General features: G+C 40.3%; 1 protein-coding gene across 3 annotated transcripts in view; it reads left to right on the top strand.

The window, feature by feature from the left end:
- The window catches only part of pkp4 (plakophilin 4), an 85901-nt gene that overhangs the window by 19301 nt on the left and 43776 nt on the right, over nt 1–22824 (top strand). For all 3 annotated transcript variants that reach the window (XM_028592063.1, XM_028592065.1, XM_028592064.1), the window contains exons 3-4: nt 16215–16327; nt 22511–22545. In XM_028592063.1, the coding sequence (XP_028447864.1) occupies nt 16215–16327; nt 22511–22545 (148 nt within the window). The remainder of the gene's footprint in view (nt 1–16214; nt 16328–22510; nt 22546–22824) is intronic.

Genomic DNA, 22824 nt, shown 5'->3' with positions numbered 1-22824 from the left:
AAAACAGGGGTGGGTGGGTAGTTCCATATGAGAATCCTATAGCAAAATACATTTTGCAGCATATAGATTGTGTAGTTTTATTGTTTTTTTTTACTGTTATGATATTATATTCTTATTACACTAAAGAGATCTGGCAGTGCTATTGCCAGCTCTTTTATATTATATTTTTGATGTCCCCTTTATTTTTACAGGCAAGTCATTAAGAACAGATTCTTATTTACAATGGCGGCCTGACGCCTATATCCCCATTGTTCTGTTCACTTTTTGTTAGCATCATCTGAGCCAGGAGAGGGATGGGAGAAACATCCAGTCTGACTTAAAAATACTACTACAGTGCCCGTTCAAAACAAAAATATGCGTTAATCAACCACCAAAACCAGAGTACAGAGACAAACTCAGCCGGCTCTGGCAATGTGAGAAAAGGCGGAGGTGGAATAAAGTAAGTTTTTGTTTTAACTACATTTTAGCGTCGTCTTTTTCATCAACAGTATTGCATGTTGATATCGGTCAGCGTTTAATGACGGCGGTGCAGTTTATAATGATTCTAGTAATATATGTAATATATCGCCACATCAGGTTCAAATAGGCGTATTATTTGCTTGTTTTAACGGAGGTATTAACGTTATGAGTAATTAGTGGTGAAAGTTAGTATGGCAAACTTACACAAGAGTTGCGATGTTCCGGTAGGCTTTCCGCATGTGCTCGTTAACCCCAGGAGAAGTAAACAAAAGTTTGGTTGGTATATCCAGCAATCATGGAACGTTGGTAGTAGTGTGGCATTGCCAGACCTTCCTTCACAGCGCTGCGGACGAGGGTCTGGATAGTCTATAAAGCATTCCGGAATGGGAGAAAAACGTGCTCTGGTTTATTGGCATTTCTTTAAACCAATCACAATCATCATGGGCGGTGCTAAGCGCCGGACAGAGCAAAGGTGCCTCTGCAAAATAGCATCGGGAAGGAACTTGTTTCGGTGGAACGTCTGCACGTTCAAAAGTTGTTTTGGACATGCAACAGAAAACTCACATTGGACACATAGTCTAGCTAGCTGTCTGGATTTACCCTGCAGAGATCTGAGGAGCCGTTAACCTTAGTCCTCATAACTCCACTGGAGTTTAGAATGCCAACACAAATGACTTTTAAGAAAAAAAAGGAGGTTCTTTGACTATCTGTGAAAAGTGTTACCATTTTGCTAAACTCTGTTCAAACTCCAAGAAATGACTTTGAATTAATTTTAATAAGCAAGTTAAATAAGCATGTCTTGTTCATTTTTAATATTTTGATACACTATGACAATAGTGTTTCATCCCTCCAGTTAGCTAGGAGTCGTATAAGGACCTGTCTGCTGTAAAACACACTGCAAGAGCAAAGATTTAGTTTGTAACATTGTGTACCATTTGAGTTTAATTCATTTATGCTCCTCTCCTTCAGTGATTGCAGACTTTTGGGGAAAAAAATGCAGTGCTGACTAATAAAGCAAAACAGGTGGTAATGAATCAGTGTTTTTTTTACATGTCTGCATCTTGTTCTGCAGTAAAACATTTAACCTCCACTGGTGGAAACTAGACACATTGTGGTATTGAAATGAATAGGTAAATATTAGAATCTGCATTAGCATTAATATTGGTATTGGATGAAAAGGAAATTAGAGAAGGTTAGAGAAAGTAAACAGGGTTTGAACTTTCCAAGCTCTCTTTTTTTCAATCCAGAACTATTTCAGCCTCTTTCTCATGAGAACATCCAAGTGCAACACTAGAAATGACCCGGCCCTTAGTGTCGGAGATAGCTGAAGAACTCTTAAAGCTGGATACTACAGCATCTTACATTAAGAGTTTTTATTTTAGTCCTTTAGCTCATGCTTGTATCCAGTCTGCCTTGCACAGAGTGGAGGTAGGTTCAGTCTAGCGTTCTCCGAGGGTGTGTTGATGGCCACAATCAATCAAGTGGCTATTAACCACTTGGCCATCAGCAGTTTACTGTTTGAATAAATTCACAGTGTGTATTTACATGCATATGTAAAATACCACTTCATTGCCTGATTATGACACCTTTCTAGAGTGCTTGAGTATATTCAGTGTTAAAAAAGAACCCATGTTTACGATGTAAAATATTACATTTGACATTTTCTTTTTGGTCTGGTTGAAGTACTTTGCAACAGTAGAACACAACCATTTGCATCAGTTGAAATCAACAAAGGTCATAGATAAATGTCGACAGGTATGAAATGTTGTGGCTTTAGAATATGTCGTACAGGCCGCCCTGCAATGTATTTGGGTTGAAATTAGTTTTTGACAGAGATGATGTTGGAGATAATGTAATTGGTCTGGTATTGGTATGTATATCTACCCAAATAATATACAAAGTTCAAGTGAGTTTCCATGTGTTGGTAAAACAAAATGAAAATCAAACTGTGATTCCAAAAACCACTGTTACAGTATGTAAATATTGGGAAGAGAGAGTAGGGAATATGTTATGACCTCCAATCCATATTACAATTAAATGTCACATTTACTTAAACTGTCGGGTTCCTGTGTTTTGAAATGAACGGATACCTCGGCCACAATCACACACTAGCTGAAGGTGATACGTTAGGGTTACATAAGATTTGTTGGACTTTCAGTTGTGTCAGAGGGGTAGGCAACAAATAATAGCCCGTTTGAGGTATTTAATCAACCCAACAAACCAACATGACTTCAATAAGGTCGATAATGACGTCATAAGGTCAGTGTCAGTAACTTGTTTTTGGCTAAGCCCTACCTGGTTGCTATAGTAAATAGGGGTATTGAAGGTTCTCTGTTTATTTTCTTTTTGTTTTTTTTACCACTCCTTAGCGCAATGCAGCAATGTTTCTACAGGCCTTACCCTGTTTTGCGTGTGTGTGTACGCTCACAATGATGCATGGCCATGAACACAGGCACGCAGGTTACGTGATACAGATAGTGTTGCCGCTCTCCCACTGTTCAGCTGAATAACGCACAAATAAGCGTAATAATGCACCAGCAAAAACAAGGCCAAAGAATATACTGAGATACTGAAAGCTTGCACACATGGATGTTGACAATGCAAAATTAAAATTATTTATAAAAACTGGCCTTGCAAATGTAGGAAGGAAATGCATTCAACACGTTTGTCAGGCCTCAAAGATACACACTATGCATTAGGTAAACTTAACTTTTGTTTGTTTACAAGAAGAAGAAAACCCACAGGGCACATTTCAACCAGAGATGGTTCTTGGTACAAGAGATCAGCATGTGGCAGTGGTGCAGTCTCTTTGTTTGCAAATCACAAAAGGAAAGTTTAACTTCCCTCATAGGCAAGAACTATCTACCATGAAGAAAATACATTATTATTGCTAAGAGAATAATATTTATTTGTTAATGTATTTCTGGCATTTCCATCCAGCATACAGTAGCATATGGATGATGTTGTATCCAGGCACTTGCACCCAGCACCATATTCAAAAGACTTTTGAGAACAAGCCAAATTTGATTTTTAAACAAGTATACAGGAGCCATTCGGTGGGTTATTGAGGGAGCCTGTGGCACCCACCGTTGAAATGCCAAGGCTTATTGCAGAAACATTTGTAGCCATAAAGGACTCAACATTTAAAGCAGTATCCCTCAGCAAGTTTTTGTGCTAATGTCAGAGATGGACAGTTTATTTTTTTACCTGCTGGCTAATGGCCAGTATCAGCAGTAGGGCTGCATGATTATGGCCAAAATGATAATCCCGATTATTTTGATCAATATTGAGATCACGATTAATTATCACAATTATTTGTTGATTTAACCAAAACAAATTTTATTGTCACATAGGCCAATTATAACTGCTTTTACATCCATATTGTGCTACATTCCTCCTTTTATTGAAGGATACTGTGAAGGAGTATGCCATTTCAGCTGTTGTGCGACTGCTTTCCATACATGCAGGTTTGCCGTATGGTATCTACCTGACGAAATAGCAACACGGATTTCATTGGCTCATTACACTGCCACTTACATGTCTGCGTTGCGCTCTGATGCTACGAAACCCACGTAGGGGCAACATAAACATTGCTGCATGTCACGCTATAACACGTTACACAGCAGGTAGCGTTAGCCTCCCGTTAGCTACAGTAAAGACTAATAACACGTTACACAGCAGGTAACGTTAGACTACTGTTAGCCACAGTAGTAACTGGATTAAACACAGCTAAAAAGCTGACAGCTAAACGGTGTAGTGTGAATGTATTTCCAACAACGGGACGTCCAACAGTCTGCTGCTAAAGCTATGAGCTAACAGACACAAACTGGCACTATAGTCACTGCTGTTGTCTGAAAAACAAAACATACGGGACATAATGTTGCGTTTACTGGTAAACTGGTAAACACTGTGACCGGCTTATAATGACCGACTGCTACCTGTTGTGGAATTTTCCTCCCGTTACTCCTCTGTCCTCTGTGACGGTCCACATCTAGAAACTAAGCTGCGCGTTGCAGGGAACAACTCTGATTGGCTCACAGAGGCACGTGATCAGACAGTGGTTTATGGAGCGCTAGAGTGGCTTTGCAAAAACTTTGATAATGAGCGTTCTGTGACGCATTTTAAATATCGCTCGATCACGCAAATTTGATCGTGGGAAGCCAAAATCGTGATCGTGATTAAAATTCGATTAATTGTGCAGCCCTAATCAGCAGCACTTCAGGCGTCACCCACAGTGACAAAAGGAGTTTTGTTTTTCTTGTCAGCATTCATCAGCCGCACACTTGCCACATTTTGTGTGTTTCGCTGTTAAAAAGGTTCAGTGTTTTGTCAAAGTGAACTCCCTGTTATTTTAGTGGTTTATCCTTTTTATTTTGTTGTGGAGAGATTTTCCCTCAAACATAAACGAAATGCTGTGGTCAAATTAGCCCTTGCAATCTAAAGGGCTGTTGAGCAGATAATTTCTAGTATCAAGATTGCGGTTTGTTGCCCTTGGAAACGCTGTGTTTTGGTGTGCTCCTCTTCCTCCCCCATTATGAGGCTTTGCCCTCAGAGTAATGCTGTTATTAGCTGTGCCTGGGCATGCCTATATGTAAAAAGGACGTATGCAAAAAGGGCCTCTTAGGCGCGCCGCACTGTGGTGTTTCAACACACTGCCTCCCAGAAAACACCACAGTGGAATTTTCCCACTTTCTTGGAGTCAATTACACATGAAAAATCTGTCTGGCTCCTACTTTTCCCTGGCAAACTGGAGTTACACTCTGTGACCCCTTTTTTTCATCCAAATCAGGCACAGACACACACAGACAGACTCTTTGCAAAGCCCATGAGCTGACCTTGCTTTGACTGCTACAATACTAGCACCCTCTTAAAGGCTTGATGAGCTGGCTGAAATATTACCCACTCGAGATACCGATGCAAGCTTCTATCACGTTTTAATGAAGCCAAAGTCATCTTTGTCTAAATGACCCAGCTTAAGGAGTTAATAGATGGGGTCGGGGCAAAGCTTCAAGGCAGTGTTATTGCCTTTATGCAATTCCATGCCATACGCACAGCAGAAAGGTTAAATTCTCTCTGCAGGTGTGTGCCTATTCCACTTCCATAGGCGAAAAAAAGGACTCTAATTACAATCGACTAGTGATTTTCTCCACTCCTCAGGGGCTTATCTGCCTTCCTCTCCATAGTGCTGCTGCTATGACGCAGGCAAGGAGAAATCTAGAGGCATACGAATTCTGGCCTCGATTATAGTCATTAAAATGGAAGCCTGGCTCTGGGCAATTACCCCACGGGGGAGCAGAACAAGTATAAGAGGGAAAGAGTGAGACCGATTCAGAGGGGAGGGATACAGGTGAAGGAGGGTGCTCAGATATCTATGGAGATGGAGGACAGACAAAACACTCAGATACAGAGGGAGGGCGCAGATGGGAGTGAGTGAAGGTAAAAGGACAAATGTGAGAGTGTGAGCATGATTGAGAGAGGCAGAGTCAGAGAAGCTGTCACCTGTGAATGGGTCTCCAAAGCACTTCGGCAGGAGGCTGTCAATGCAGAGGAAAACAGAAAAGAAGGTGGAGAGGAGTTAATCTGCTCCCAATGTGACATGATGTCAAAGGAGTGGTGTGTACGTCTGGCCTGCCACAGTGCTGTCATTTTGAACCCAGCCCTGGGAGATCTCCCCCCAACTAGTCTGTTAATACTCATCACAGTCACTGTCATCATCATCATTATCACTATAATCATTGCCACAGTCAACTGCGCACACAGAGGACCCGGCCACTGGGGAGCAGGAGTTGTACTCACAAAGGTGGAAGCACAGTAAATGCTGCTGGGCTGTCCTTGGAATGGCATGCGTCCACTGAGGAAATTTAGGAAGTTCACTGGGTGAATCACCAATGAAGTTTATGACTCCGTTTCATCCTCTGCCCAAACATCTCTCGGATGAGTTTCTCTAAATGACTGATCCTGAGGTAATTGCACAAGTCACTGCAGTCTTTGTTCACTACAGCAACCTCCAGATTGACAGTCCCTAGATTGCTTACTCTCCTCATTTTGGCCCGGAGCAATGTTCTTTTTTGTCTGACACAACGCTATTGATCTCTCAGTGGAATTGTACGTTCACAGGTCTACATGAATTGCACTGGCTCTGTGATTGCACTGCTGCAGCATTTTGGGTTTTTGTTCCAGTGGAGGAGATACAGATTGCCTTTTGTGAGTTCCTCTCATTTACTGCCACTAAGCCTTGTGGCATTATTATCAACAGCATCACATAAGAGCTTTTGTTGAGGTTCAACAGCTTGTAGCTGCACAAAACAAAAGCATGTATAGCGCAAAGTACCTGGTGGATGAAGGAAACAAATATTGGATTTTAAAATGTAGGGAAAGACATTCGTAATTTCAACTGTAAGTCCTGCTTTTTGAATCCAGGCTTTTTACACATGTGCTATAAGCACCCATGATAAGATAATGCTGTTAGATTAGAAGCACAGTCTTTAGAAGCCTTTTCTAACATAATGTGGCAGACCTGGCCCAACACAATAATCAGTTGTTACATGCATTTGAAGGTTTAATATGGAAGTCAAATTATTTTTAAGAGGAGAAATTGTGTCCACTGCTTAACAGAACTTTAAAATTAATTTTACATTATTCCACGTATTGCTGGTTCCACTAGTAATGCTGCATAAATTGTGATAGTAATTTTAGATTGTCACGCTGTGAATGCTAATGAGGCAGAAATGCAAAAGGCATTTACTTTGGTGATTTATGGTTAGAGAACACTGAGTCCTGCAGCGGCTCAGGTTCGAATCCGACCTGCGGCCCTTTGCTGCCTTTCATGCCTATCAACTGTCACTATAATAAAGGGAATACTCCCAAAAATAATCTTAAAAAAAAAGAGAACACTGATTAGCCATGCTGCCAAGACTACCAAAACGGATAACCAAATGCATGGAGAAAATTGACAAATTTTAAGATTATTGTTAACATCTGTCGAGCACTGACACAATGTTTCTTTCACTCTCCCCCTCTTCCAGTCTGTCCTCTATGTCTGTTATTGACAGTCTTTCTATTGTTGTCAATCTCTTGTGTGGCAAGTGCTTGCTGCTGCACTTGCCAATGCACATGACAGCTCCTTTTAATAGCATTCACCACACAAATGACAGTTTCTATAATGGCATTTTAATTATCAACCCAAATTGTAACTTCCTTTTTATGTCCGGAAAACAATGTTCTCAGGGGTCTTACTCATCTGTGTCGGCAGCATGTTTTATCTGAAATGCCACCACCATAAAATTATTTTTGGAGTGATGAGGTTTGGGGAACACTGTTATAGTTGTAGTGCTTTTCTAATAGGGTGCAGCAACTAACATCTTGACACAATGCATGTCTTCCACCAAGTAATCTGACTTCTCCACATCATTTCTCAATTGTCCTGTTAATGCTCTTGCGTGGAACGCTTAAAGCTGGGGTCGGAGATCATCCTTAAAATAAAAAAATGTTTTGACCTACCACTTGACATCAGTTTGTTGTATGTATTTTTTAGCTTATTAATTGTCTGTACATAGAATTTCTTTAAAAAAAAAAATGTAAAAAAACTACTGGGAAATGGATTTTCATGGAGGACAAATACATTCAGCCAAGGAGAAATGGATTATACTGTATTTTGTAGGGCTGGTCCGAATACCATTTTTTGAGCTTCGAAGCTTCGGTAGTAATGAGCATCGAATATTCGAAGCTTCGGAGAGAGGGGGCTGAACATATTATTATCTCTAATAAAGGCAGGAATCTCTGTGTCTGTCTGTTTGTTTGCATTTTAATTATTTTGAGAACCTTTCATCCAAACAACTTCACAAGGGAGTGCAGTGTCGTATTTGGTGCAATATAGATAGACAGGCCAGACGCGTTCAGAATAATAAACTTTTAACCTCTCAAGGATCACCGTCTCGTCAACGGGACACTTTGTGACTGGGGGCATCGCTGTAACCTCGATAAAACTTCCACTCATGAGCGTTTTTATAACTTTAAAGCATTAAATCTTTAAAATATACAGCCATGTACACAACTGTTACAAAGTAAAAGAAAATAAAACAATTTAGCCGTAATCTGCGCAGCCGAGAGTGCATGCATACCTGTTGTCGTTGTCCTTTCAAAAACAAAGTGGTATTTTGACCAAAACTTGATTTTCATAAATCCCCAAGAGTCCAAGGAAATGTAATATCCAAGCTTTATATTCCAAAACGATCTCTTCGCCTCACAATATTGAAGTTTCTGGCCGAATCACAACGGAAAAAAAGCAAAACGAACGTTTTCCATTTCCGCACTTGTTATCGCCGCTAGCTTCTCTGCTCAGTGGGCGTCATCGTGTACCGACAGTATCTTCTTCTTCTTCTTTGTAGTTTATTGGCTGGACTGGAGTGTGAACGAGAGATAAATGCAGAAAATAAATAAACCAAAATAAAAAACAAACAAAAAAGAATATTCGAATGTCAAATTTTCAATTCGAATACCAACCCACCAAACGAATATTCGAATATTCGGGTCCAGCCCTAGTATTTTGGTGAGCACAGAATCATAAGCAGCCAAAGTATAATGGTACAACATGGAGTTCACCATGGTGTGACCCATGATCGGACATAAGGGGGGCCAATAACAAATCCTATCTGCACCAGAAAACCACATTTTATAAGAACCCAACTTTTGCATCAGTATTTTTCGTGCTTTGACCTTGTTGTGGCATACTGCGACAACCGCAATATGCCAATTAACTTTCAATAGAAGAACTTAAAGAACTATTTTAGCTGCCCTGCCAGTTTCCCACCGTAAATGCTTGTAATGCCGCATTAGAAATCCTGGCAGAAATGATGTTCTATTGTAAACTTGCTTTTCCATTATCTGAAAGTGAATAATGTTCCACATTTTTGTTTGTGGCCTCTTGTCAGATTATCAGCTTATACAGTATAAAAGCTCTGGTGCAGCTGTGGGCGGCAAAGCAATTTTCTCCCTCTGATTCACCTATAGCGATGCCTGCAGCTGTATACTCTCTTACCTCAGCAAGCCACTTTACAGTATTTTAAATGCCTTTCTTTCCAATGTGGTTATTGTAATGCTTCTGTGGTGGCATGATGCTGCAGCCAGTTCCATCAAACCTTTTTAACAAGGTGACTTTGTGTCAGTTTTTGCAAGTAATTGCTCTGCATGGTTCCTTCAGGTCTGGTCACACAGCGGCCTGTTCTCTTCGCTCACACCTCTGGCCTGCTTTTCTGTCCCTGCTGCTGTAAAAATCCTTTAACCTCTGCTGTCATTCTCCCACTGCGAAGCAGCGTCGGGCTGTCGTTGGAATGGGTCTGCCACACTGCAGCGAGGATGCAGAGCTGTCAAGCCTCATTGCCATTTAATGAACAAATATGTTTCTGGTAGATTCTCATCTTTGGTTAAGAGGGAAAGCCATCCGCACTGTAGTCAGGCAAAACGCATCCGTACATTAGAAATGAGCATGCAGCCCTATCTTTCCAGGCCCAGGCCCAAACCACAGCACTACAAAAACACACTTTACTACGGACTCACATGGGCGGCACTCGAGCTAACCAGAACTACAAAGGATATGATCTCAAGTCTTAATTAAAAGTGGGATTTGGACACTAACTACCAAAGATTAGGCAGAGATCCCTCTGATGTTTTGCTCACAATTATTAATCTGTCACATAAAACTGAGTTACCACGAATATTCAAGCACAATTTTACACATTAATAGCACAGCATCACACCCTTATTCATCATACGAGGTATGTATGATGTTGAAGGTGAAATGATGCATCTGTCCAGTGACTAGGTTGTATGCATGGTGACTCTCGTATGACATGGACATGCATTTCTGTCCAGGCATGGCAGTAAGAGAGGTGGTATTACAAATCGTAAATGTAACTTAGCAACCTCACTAGATACAAATGAATACTGTGTGTGTTATATGTGGTTGGAACATTCAAATAGACAGCAGTAATCAAGTGGAGCGATTTGGTACGAGGTGTAGATGTTTAAAAAAAAAAATTTTGCCATAAGTTTAAGCTACCCATGCTCACTCTTTTCTATAAGGGAAAGAACTACTTTAATTTAGAAACCACCTTTCGAGTCTCAACATTTTTTTCTTGAATATCACTTAAAGATGAAGTTGTAGCAGAATGCAATTCCAATCCTAAGATTTCCTTTTGACTTAAGAGAGTAAGATCTTCCAAAATCAATCTTTACATTCATGCACCCAAACCTGCCCACCAAAGCATTAGAAATGCATTAAAATATATTGAATAATGTAGTCACGTTCCCCAGAATTTAAAGTTGTAAGCGGAAATGCACGCCAAGGTATAAAGCAGGGTACAGTACATGCTAACACATGTTGACATTTCCTTTGGTTGTCCAATTGAATTTTTGAGGGAAACAACAATTCAAGAGTGTGCTGGTTGACCAATTATTTTGTGTTTGAATCGTGTGCAGTGCGGAGAGACTTTTCAGAGTGTCTCGTAGCTTGCCAGCCCTCGGCAACAAGTAAAAAAGTCTGTTTAAGTCACCCTTTTTTTTTTTTTTTTTTTTTTTTTTTTTTTTTTTTTTTTTTTTTTTTACTCCAATTCTTCAAACTTCTTCCCTGATTCCGCCAGGAAACCACGCTTTCAGGCCATTATTCCCTGGAGCCGACATCGGTAAACACAATAAGAAAATCAAAGATGGACTATTAAACACAAGTTGTGTCAAAAAAAACACGTCTATCTGTTAACTATAAGTATCGGATCGGGACTCGGTATCGGCAAATATTCAATATTTTTAAAAAAAGGACATCCCTATGTATGACATCTGGGGTTTGTGTGTGCATAAGCTCCCTCTCTTATCTATGCTGCACCATTGTCTATGTGCTGAACCAGCAGCAGGCAGAAGCCACTTCAGGCATTTCATATGGGTGTGTATTGTCAGCATCCATAAAGATGACAAGGGAGACTGTATATTGGTAGCGTGGTCTGCTGCCATGTGTCATCTGTTTCTTTAGGGCCTATCTGAGGACACAAAGGGACAGGATCTGATTCAGCTCTACGACTACAGGCAGATCAGGCCCAACAGGCTCATTGTAATGGCAAATAAAGGCGTTAGAGGCCTTGTTGGTACAGAAAAGCCAGCCACCCATTGTCTCTGTCCTTACATTTCACACTAAGCCTGGTACTGTGCAGGGCTGCGCCCACACCCGTTAAATAAGCATAGGCCTTGCTTAATGGTCATTACTGCTGTGCTCAGTCTGACTTCGTGGATCGTTATGCTGAATAGATGTGTCCCATTCTGTGTAGGGGCCAAGCATGGAAAGTGAAATGAATTACACAGAGCAGTGAGTACTCTCTCTCCATGGCTAGTATGAGCCCCACTTATGAGTGTGATCCTTGTCCCTGTTTTTTTCCATCCAGGGTCCATTTTGGCACATGGCTCTGTGCTATCAAAAGCTAATTATAGATATTAGCTATATCTTCGTAATAGTCTCAATGAGTCGTTGAGAATAAAAAGTCTATTGAAATGTGTGTGAGAGAAGAAGAAGCTTAAAAACCTTTTTTTCTAAGGAAACCCTTAGGATGTGATAGTAAAGAGGCATAGCAGTAATCCTCAATGCCACCTGAGAGGCCAGTAAACTCAGCATGACAGAAAGGGTGGCTACAAGATCACAGAGTAGGCCTCCTGACCCTTGCCACTCTATTGCTTCTCAAACGTGTTAGCCATCCTCACCGAAGGAAATTGTGGTCCAATAATAAAAAATAAAAAAGCTATTTAATGGAAACAACGATCTAAATATACATAACAGTATATAGCAAAACGAGAACAGGGCTGCAGCCAAATTGTCACGGGATAGAAAAGACCTGGGGTCTCATTTATAAAACTGTGTATAAAATCCTTACTAAAAGTGTACTTACGGCCAAAAGCCAAAAATGGCGTACACCAAAAAGGGGGACCGCTTTGATGCACCAGACCTATATGATAAGATTTAACAGAACTAAATATTATATACAAACAAGCCTTAATGATAAAGTTGAAGATATTTATAATATTTATATAAAAATGTCTGACCTTTCCCTCTGGAAACAGCCGGTTTCCCCCAGAGTGGCGAGGACCTGTATTTGGACCAGGATGGCACTGTTCCGGCGCGTTGCCCTCTCTACTGGACCCAATTCAGTACATAAATTCAAGAGCTCAGCTTTAGGGAATTTAAATCAGCATATTAGTCAGTCATCGTCATGGTCCCTGAAGTCTCTTTTTTCTTCTGATTCTTCCATTGGTGTAGTCCTCCTGCAGGGCCAGCAGTGCCATCATGCAGCGTTACGCACGGGTTCACCGAAGTATTTATATGTTTACAACATATTGTGATTGTTAACACCTTGCCAAAATCACAGCATCAACTAGTGGTATTCCCCACCCCCAGAAACAATTTGAAGATGAAAGTCTAATAGGCAAACACACTTTTCTTCATGCCGGTTTCAGACTGATAACGCAGACATTAAGGGTAACCATTGCGCGAGAGCTTAACGCCTGTATTTTCAGACTTTGACATTTGAGGATATATTTACAGTTTTAAAGACAGATATTTAGTGTTCTGCCGTTATCTAATGGTATTTGATGTTATCCTGTATTTCATGCAGTCGGGCCGTCTCCTCCTGACAGTGCCGATTTTAAAAAATTTATAAAAAAGTTTTATTAAAGATTTCAGTTGGATTTTATAAGGTGTTTATGGAACAAGTATCACTCAGTACAAGCGCAAATAGCACTGCCGGATTTAATCTTCATGGTAATGTGGATGGGAAGTGGCGTACGCACATTTTCAGCTCCGTTTTGTGCGTACACCACGTTTATAAATGAGACCCCAGGAGGATGGAGCAGGAAGCCTTGGACTTTCTTCATGCCTCTCCATAGTAAGAAAACAGCAGGGTTGGGCCGGGCATGCAGGCAGGATGCCTGGAGCAACTCTGAATATCAGTAGTGACAGAGACCTTAGTGCCTTATGGTTGCAACAGATGTCTCTCTCTGCTGTGCTTGATCAACATCACAGGCCACAGGCCAGCCACTCTTTATGTGAAGTATTAAGAAAGGCATAGCTGTTTATTTCTCTTGTGCCTTGCATGTACCACTTTGTAATGAGAAGCACTGCCTGAGATGAACTTGCCGGACTTGACAAGTTGACACACTGCCAAACAAAACAATTGGATTATGAGCTTAAAGGAATGAAGGCGCAGAAATGGCGGGCCAAGAATAGTGACATTTGCAAAAGAGCAGGAAATCTTCGTCTTCATTTAGATAGTTAACAAAAACGTTATGTCTGTCTTATTTTTCCATAAGCATCTGTTACATATTCATACGTGACACGCATACTGTAACTCAATAAGCTTTACATATGGAAGATGAATTCTATGTTTTAGTTTTATGTCTGGACGTTTGTTTGGGGATGAGTGCGTGCGTGCCTGCGTGCGTGCAGAAATGGTGTCACAAAGTTCAATATTTTTTTGTGTCTCTTATGGGAAACAATCTTCCGACTAGCACTGCCACATTGTGCGTCACTTAGTAAGGTTCAGTCCTGGGGCTTAGTGAGAGAATAGTCCATATTGTTTGTGACATTCAGGTTCTGTTTCTATGAGCAGTGTGTGCAAGGCCAAGAGTTCAGATCTCAAGATTTCTTGATTAAAAAAAACAAACTCATGACAGCCAATTTCTTAAAATGAATGCTGTGTCAAAAGCAGCCTATGAACTGAATATGCCCTTCTGCTTTTGACAATCTGCACATATGTAAGGTAGAAATACATATAAGTATTTTGATTATTCATACTGAGCCACTCAAGTGTTTCTCCAACAGCAAGTGCCATCTCAAAGGTCCATTAAATTTGAGGAATTAAGTTATGTGTAGCCAAACATAAAGCAATATGTGAATGTTTATCCAAAAAATAATGTCAATGACATAAATAGTTGTTCAAATTATTTATTTGTTTAACTGTTTGGTTTGACAAATATTTACAGTATATTTTTAGGGCATGGCACATTGTTTCAGCCACATTGGCCAGAACCATTACTAACTAATGGTCTTCCCCGGCATAGATACTTATAAATGTGTACTACTACGTGTACAGCTAAGGCAAACTCAACATTTCATGCTGCTGTTTCACATTAAAAGCTTTCCACCAGGAACCTCCGCAAAGCTTTTACGAAGCAGCTACATAAAACGCATTTTATTTGTAATGAAGATCAGTGGTGCTTTGTTAGCTGCACTATTGTTCAGTAAAAAATTGGTCTGCACATAAAGATGTTGACAAATTGTGAGCTATAATGTCAGTGGATTTGAATATTGCAAAAGGGGAATGTTACCAGAGTATAAAGCCACTAACTGTGAGCTGTAGGCTTTAACTGTGTTTTGTGCAAACCAACACACCTCCACCACGTCATGAAGGTCACAGTAACGTCTTCCATGACATGCTGTCCTTTTTAGTTTATTTATACTATGTATGTCCATTTATATCCATCACTATCAATCATCTTGGTCACAAAAATGTTCTTGGGTATGAATAAAGGTCTATCTTATCTATTTTCCGTATGCGCAGCACAAGATGTAATCAGGGTTGCTCATGGCACTGTACTTGTATCTCAGCCATGTGAAAAAAATGTTATTAAGGAAATAGCCGTTTTCCCTCTCACTGCAGTTAAGCTTCACATATCTACAACTGAGGTAGAGGAGAGCAGTGGAGGTTATAAAGCAGTAGTTTGGGGGAGGGGGAAGTAGAGCATGTCTACAATAAAGTGAAGGGAAATTTCAGTTCACCCTCAGGGAGCATTGGAGAGTAGGTGTGAAAAATAGGCTGGTCTTAGTGTTGTAGAGTGACAAAACATCCTCAGACATGTCACAAAAGAAGCAGAGATTCGGTTTGAGTCTGTCTGGGTTTGTGTGCGTGTCGGAATGCAGCTGGCGGTGAATGTAATTGACCATGGTAATGGTCATTACATGGGACAACTAAGGATGGCAGGACAAGGATCCTGCCATATGTACATAGAATTATGGTGAGTGAGGCCTTTTTGCAGGGAAAACATGAGTGTTGGTGCTAGAGTTCAGATAGTCTTTACACTGCCATGTTAGAGGTGTGGGTGAGTAAAAGGATATTTCTAGGTGTGTGTGTGTGTGTGTGTGTGTGTGTGTGTGTGTGTGTGTGTGTGTGAGTTTGTGCGTGCGTGCGTGCATGTGCGTGTGTGCGCACTGTGCAATCCTTCTGTGTACAAAAGACCCTCTGTGTTTCTTATGAGTGCCATGATGTAGTGCTTGGAGCTAGAGAGCTGTGCAAGTGATAGCCCTGCTCAGGCTAAATAATTAGTCAAATCCTGAATTCTACTCGACACCCATAGGAACAGTGCCACCAAGGCTAAATATCACCCACTGAAGTGGTGCTTATCTCTCTGTGTGGGCTGGAGAAATGGCAGTACCATATAGCCTATGTGGTTGGATGGGGATGTACATAGTCTCTATTATTTAAGCTACTTGTGAGCTAACATTTATATTTGGAATTAGGTTATTGTTTGCAGTGTCTTAAGCTTCTATTTTGTGTCACCTACATGCCTTGATGAAGCACAAAACTGTTGTGTTGGAGCAAGACTGTCAATTTGATTCCCTAGTGTTGACTTCACATTTGTCATATAGAAGTACGTAAAGCTCTCTCTGATAAGAATGTATTCTGACTTCCTGCCCCTTGTCTTTTTTTTGTTGTGTTTATGTGCAGGAGCTCCAGTTTGAGCGGCTAACCAGGGAGCTGGAAGTGGAGAGGCAGATTGTGGCCAATCAGCTGGAAAGATGCAGACTCGGGGCGGAGTCGCCAGGCGCTTGTAGCAGCAGGTAGTGAGAAGATGCACACACACACACACACACACACACACACACACACACACACACACACACACACACACACACACACACACACACACACACACACACACACACACACACACACACGTAGATCACACATGGCGTTTTTCATCCTTCACAGCAGTGACCATATTCCATAGTGTAACCTTATGGCATAGTGATGGAGCATCCCAGTGTGCTCAAATATGATGGACTGTAAATCTAAAAATGTCCCCCTCCTGTCCTGTTATTTAGAAGTGGACAGAATTGTTCCAGTGTTATCGTAGCTTATCAAAAGCGTGGTTTAATTTAAACGTGTAGGAATTTGTCATGACTAATTGGCCTCAAATCACTTTTATGTTAAGCTCAAATTAAAATATATCAACAACTGACTTTTTAGGAAAAATATGAAGCCTATGTTTATCAGTGATAAAATGTGCATGTGTTTGTTAAATGTGCGTAATAGTGGAGTGCTGTTTGCTCAGTGAAGTGCTGCGCTGCTAAGTTCTGGGAACTCATTCCCATTTCATCAGCTAAGACACAAGGCTGCTTGATCATCACACTTCAGTGACCACACATTCTGTCCTGTCTGCTGGGGCTCAGACATGTCAGGTTCATTTGTACCGCTCAATACCACGTACAATATCCAAAGAAGGCATTTGCATTTTTACATACAAAATAAGTCATAGTAATGTGGTTTAAAGTGTTATGTGTGTGTCTTGTAACATTCATTCATGCATCACTGTTTTCAGTTGTAGTTGCACTTAAGTAATATGTGGACCATCTTTTAGTTCTGGTTAATAATGTTTAAGTGGCAAGGGAAATTACAATAGAGGTTAATAGACTGGGACATTTAAGAGATGGCTTAATGGTCAGAATTTTCAGGCACTATTAATATGATGATTTTTTTTTGTTGCTTTTGCTTATTTGCTTCCATTAAGGCCAGACGTTTTGATGGCAAAGCACAGTGTTGTATTGTGTGTGTATTTTACTAATGATTAACCAACCCACACTGATGCGTAGCTGTTTTAGTCATATGTGTTATGTCTCAATGGAAAGTTCCTGATTACGCCTTAGGTTGTTGATATAAAGATTATGGTCAGACTTGGAATTAATCCGCTCAGTTTGTCAGTTTCTTCTTTCTCCCTTGCTCCCTGCTGTATTTATAAGTTATCCAATTTAAAAAAAGTGCCTAATTGTCCAAAGTCTTTATATAGAACACTGAATGCTAATGTCATTAACTAAGGCTACCAAAAGTTGTAGTTCAACCCTGTGGTACCATCTCAGGCCCACTTTCTAAAGAAATGGAGGTGTTATTTGCATATTGTTCCCAAATGGTCACCTGATGCCAGGTTTGGGCTGCATTTGTTCTACAATGGACCATGATACAATTGGGATATATCTGGATACATGACACTTGGTCTGAATAGAGGCTGTAATGGCTCTCTGTGATCTCTTCTGGCTTTTTAATAATAAGCATTTTTGCACTCCAACCTGCATACCTGCAAAAAACACCCATCTAGTACCAGCAGGTTGTAGTACTCAGGAGTAAGATTGTCAATTTCCCCTTTCCCCCTTTTTAGAGAGGCGCAGGTATAGAGCAGCTTCAAGTGCTGCCAAAAAGGTCTGGACAACAGCTCCCTGAAAATATACACAGCCAGGCTATTTACTTTAATTTCCTCTTTCAGAAGTACTGTAATTTTAGACCTCAATTTTAGTGTATCCAAACACGCCAGTGATCATATTATGATACAAGCACACTTTCTTAAACAATATTACTGCCTCTAATAGGAAAGGGTTCTCTTTTGTGTATACCGGTCACAGTGAAAATCAGCAGCCAAATCAGTTTTGTGCAGCGTTCAGGCAGCTCATTGTCATTGGTCCATCAGTGGCATCAGTTAACATTTAGTCGGCCAGAAGAAGGAAAAACGGTAGTTTTCAGTAGTTTCACAGTAGTTTGTGAGCGAGACAAGCGTAATGCCAGTAAATATGGAACATGGATTTGACCTCTAGTATTAGCCATAATAATTAAATTAGCTGATACTTAAATAATAATAATCATCAGCTTGTTGGGACTACTACATCACTGACATTATTATGTCTTTACAAGGTAAAGGTTACTGGAAAATGTAACAATGGCTTTATACCATCTTGATATTGAGGGATGATCAGTATTGAGTCTAACCCTTGCTTATTTTTTTAAACTTGTTTTTTCATAACACAACTACACAGTGGAAAGCACTGAGCTTGAAGTAGGCCTATATTATGTTTAATTTCTCAAATATTAATAGACTGGTATATGCATTCATTTAAACTGAATAGATCATTTTAGTAAGAAGCTTTGCTTTTTTTTATTTGCTCCTCTTTGTTATGAACATTTGCTTAACTGAGTAAGAGCAGTACTTTCTTTAAAAAAGAAACTCTTGCGTCAGCATTAAATGTTTTGAGTGATTGCGAGGTTTGAAAATGGGAGAAAAAAAATAATTTTCTCATCTTTTGTAGACATCTTTAGGTTGCTTTTGTATACTGCAAAATGCTGACTCTGTAGGACTAGCTAACTTGTTTGTGTGGAACAAAGAGTGCGTATACATGCCTTGCTAAAATATATAGTCTGTGTGGTGCTCTGCATTGCTCTTTGCCAAAATCTTGCCCCTTTGACTAGATAACCTGGCCTGAAAATGGGGGAAAAGGGAAAATATCATTAAAAGATGCTTGTGTCTTTCCTACAAATAATTTGTCAGAGCTTCAACGCCTGCTCCCAACTGTTTGACTTGCATTGCCTAATGCAGTCCCACAGGATAAGATGATTCTTTTAAAATATATTACCTACCAACCACAATTGAAAAATAGCCCTTTTCAGCGGAAATAACTTTTAAAGGAACTCGGGCACTAAACCTGTGTTTTAAAAGAAAAAAAACCAGGGTCTAAATGTAGTTCTTGGCCCACAAAAAGTTCCTGCTTCAGTACTGTACTTTATATTAGCCTATTATCTATCTGAGTGGAATTTCTTATTGCAGCCTCGAGGCTTTGATTGACCAACCAGCTCTGAACAACAACTGCACAGCTTATATTCACACCGTAATGAACCCTTGTGTTCAAATCCTCTAAAGAGCCCACTGTTTAGCTGTGCATCCCGATTTATTTAGTGGTTCATGTTTTTAGTTGTAGCAGAAAAATCAAAACTGCTTCTGTTGCCACAGAGATACCAGTACTTTGGTGTCTTGGTTTTTTGGCAGGCAAATGGCCACAAGACCTGTCAGAAACATAGTTAAGGGTTGATAATCAGGTCTCTCCAGCTGAAATCTACCTCTGTTATCCAGATTTTTTGTAATGCTATTCTAATAATGATCTAACTTTTCCATTTACATGTTAGTTTTAGAAATCCAGTTTCTGCCGAAAGATATAATCACATTTTTAAAGTAAATGTAAACCCAGCTAGTCTTCCCACTGGTGGACTGGTATTTCAATTTTCACACCTTTTTTAAAGACAGAGCAGGACAAATAAATTGGCTTTCACTGGAGATTTGTGTGTGAATGGAGATTAGCTTCAACCATTGAGCTCACACTGCTTGGCTCAATAGCTCAGCGGGATGACAGCTGAGGCGACCGCACACTTAAGGGTTGTGATGAGAGTCCTTACATTTCATGACACCTCCAAAGTTGACCACCCCCTTCATTTCTACAAGCATATAGGGCGTGGTCATCAAACTTGACCTCTGGCAAAACTCCTAAAAGATGAAACCTCTACCCAGCCAAAGGGGTTGATGGGGAATTAGAGTGTCGTGTCAGGGTTAGGCCCGTTGTATATCAGCATCTGCAGTTTTACAATCTCTTTTACGCTGCCTTCACCCAGCTGCTGGTCGGCATGCAGCAAGCATGGTGCATCATCATTATGGTCACTGGAGCACAACTCGCCCAACTTCCTCTTTTTAATTGCCTGCATGCTCATTAAAATTCAGAGAGCCGTGTTACTTAAAGCTCGAGTGTCACCTTAGATGGAAAAATAGCAGCAGTTGCAACATTGGATGTTTGATAGTAATGACCAGCAAGTAGAGGGTATTGAAAAGAAAAGGGTGGGAACACTGCTTCGAGGTCTCCTGCCTGGCCTCTGTCTGTCTTAACACCCCAGCCTTGGAAAAATGGCTTTGAGAAAGTGAATCACTTTTTCTTTTGTCGGAAAGTATTTCAAAGGTACATGAGTTGGAATTTTTAGGTGGCTGTTATTAGATGGCTCGCATGGCTGTTCTGCATTTTCTTTTCTTTTTTGCCTTACTATAATTATCCCATGAAAAATCTAGAAGGATTTAGAGTTATATTTACCTCCTCCAAGGAGGTTATGTTTTTGGTTTGGTTACTGATATCTGGGAAATGTCTGGAAAGGAAATGGAGATTGAACAAATACTGAGTACAATGAATTCAGACTAATGCAGCTTTATTCACAACAAACAAACATACTTTCATGAAAGAGAGAACAGTTGACATGCACCAAATGTATATGCCAAGGTTTCTCCTAGAAAGGAAGATAACCATGTGTACACCCTCCTAAGAGCATGTACCCATAGTGTCTCCACGAACATCAGAATAACTCCTCCTTTATACTTTTTGTCCTCACACACTTCAAGCTATCTATTTCAGTGCAACAGTTTAGTCTTAAACTACACCTTTTATGGCACGTGGTCCTAATAGATTCCCACATTCCTGGCTCCAATTCCTCTGCGTGAAAGTTGTACCCAAATTCATAATAGATTCTACACATTCTTATGGGTGAAGGTTGTCCCCAGACTAACCTTCTTGTGTAGTACACTACATACAAGATATAAAATACATTTGAAACATGTAGGCTGAAATATCAGTTACTTACTGAACCTACTGGCCCAATTTTCATAAAACTTAGTGGAAGGGTGTATCATGGACCAAGGTAGAACCCATCAAATTTTGGAGTTGATCCAAAACACAGGGTGGACACACACATTTTTCCATTAGTTAACATTGTTAGATAGGGCGTTTGTGCTGCATTCATGTGGTTGGAATAATTAGAAAAATGAGTTCCCGACTGTGAAAAATCACACTGCATTACATTGTGAGATAGGTCTGTGCGCTTGAGTGCCCTTTTTATTTTTATTTTATTTCAGTTTGCTTCAGTTTAAGTTACATTTTATAAGCATTTTAAAGTAGGCTTTAAGAAAATAAAAAAATAAAATAAAAAATGTATACTTATTCTTCTATAGGGTTATTGCCCAAACTTGGAATGGTTACATATGCAGGCTCGTAAAAAACTCCAGCTAAACTTTTGGAGTTTGTATCTTCCTTGTAGCCCTCCTGCTGTCAGGGCTAGATGCCTCTGGCCAAATGCATGAGATGATGTTTCGTCAGAGGAAACATCCATACCAATTTATTCCCAATGGATTGAATGGATTTGTGCCATAATCTACTGGGTGCTTGGTCTGATGCTTTCCTGTTCTGGGTTTGCCATTAAGTGTGATCCTTCATCCACTGACCCAGGACGATTAATCATCAATCACCCACACACTGTCACTAGATCCTTTCTGTTTTTGCTGCGTGGTATCCTCAATTTTGTGGCTGAGTAATAGTCACAGACTGTGACCATTATTCTCTGGAGACTGAGCATCACTCTGAGATTCTCTCTGGAATATACACTAGCATGCATGTCAAGATTATGTTCAGATGTCAGGACACTGTGGGCTTGTACACTACTGTACTGTATGATTACTGCTGATTTACTCTAGGAGCTTGCCTCACTTGTCTGTGCTTAGTTTCAGCTCCCATCAGGATGTTTCCCATCCCCTGGCTGTTTGTACTTTTTGACTTAGCATGTTTATTAAAGCTGCAGGTGGAAAAAACAGCTTCCCAGTCCCACATTAATAGGTTTTTTTGACAGTTCTTACAGTTCCTAAAAAAAACACACTAGCTGTCACCAAAGGTGACTTTATGTCTTGATAAGCACAGATGACAGGAATTGACTTGAAACATGTAACTCTGAACCTCCTAGCTTTTCTATCTCAAACACAGTGGTTACCATCTGTGACGCTGTTGTGAAAGGCCCAAGAAAATAGTGCATGAGGCCGAATGGTGTCTCTTCCAGATGATTTCACTCATGTCATTCACTGTCGTGTATGTATTCACTTTTTCCATCTCCTGTTTTCCCCCCTACAGCTCGTCTGAGAAGTCCCTGCCTTGGAGAACTGCAGGTATGTCAACTCAAACACTAAAATAATTGGATAGCGATCTCTCTTCCTAACAAACATCTCTTTTTACTGTTCATTTTTTAGTATATGCATTCAGATCATGTTTGGTGACCTCTACACTCACTCATTGGTAACTTGAGAATTACTTGTCAAACAATTAATGTGGAACAACAAATTACTGCTTACTCCGTAGAGTTTTACTGTAATGGGGTCACAAGGCTACCCACTATCTCGGGGACACTTGCTGCTGTGGATATCATTCAATACTAAAATACATAGACT

This window comes from Perca flavescens, chromosome 11, assembly GCF_004354835.1.
Source record: "Perca flavescens isolate YP-PL-M2 chromosome 11, PFLA_1.0, whole genome shotgun sequence".
NCBI classification, from domain to species: domain Eukaryota; kingdom Metazoa; phylum Chordata; class Actinopteri; order Perciformes; family Percidae; genus Perca; species Perca flavescens.
Note: the sequence above shows the minus strand (reverse complement) of the source record. Positions and strands in the feature narration are given on the sequence as shown.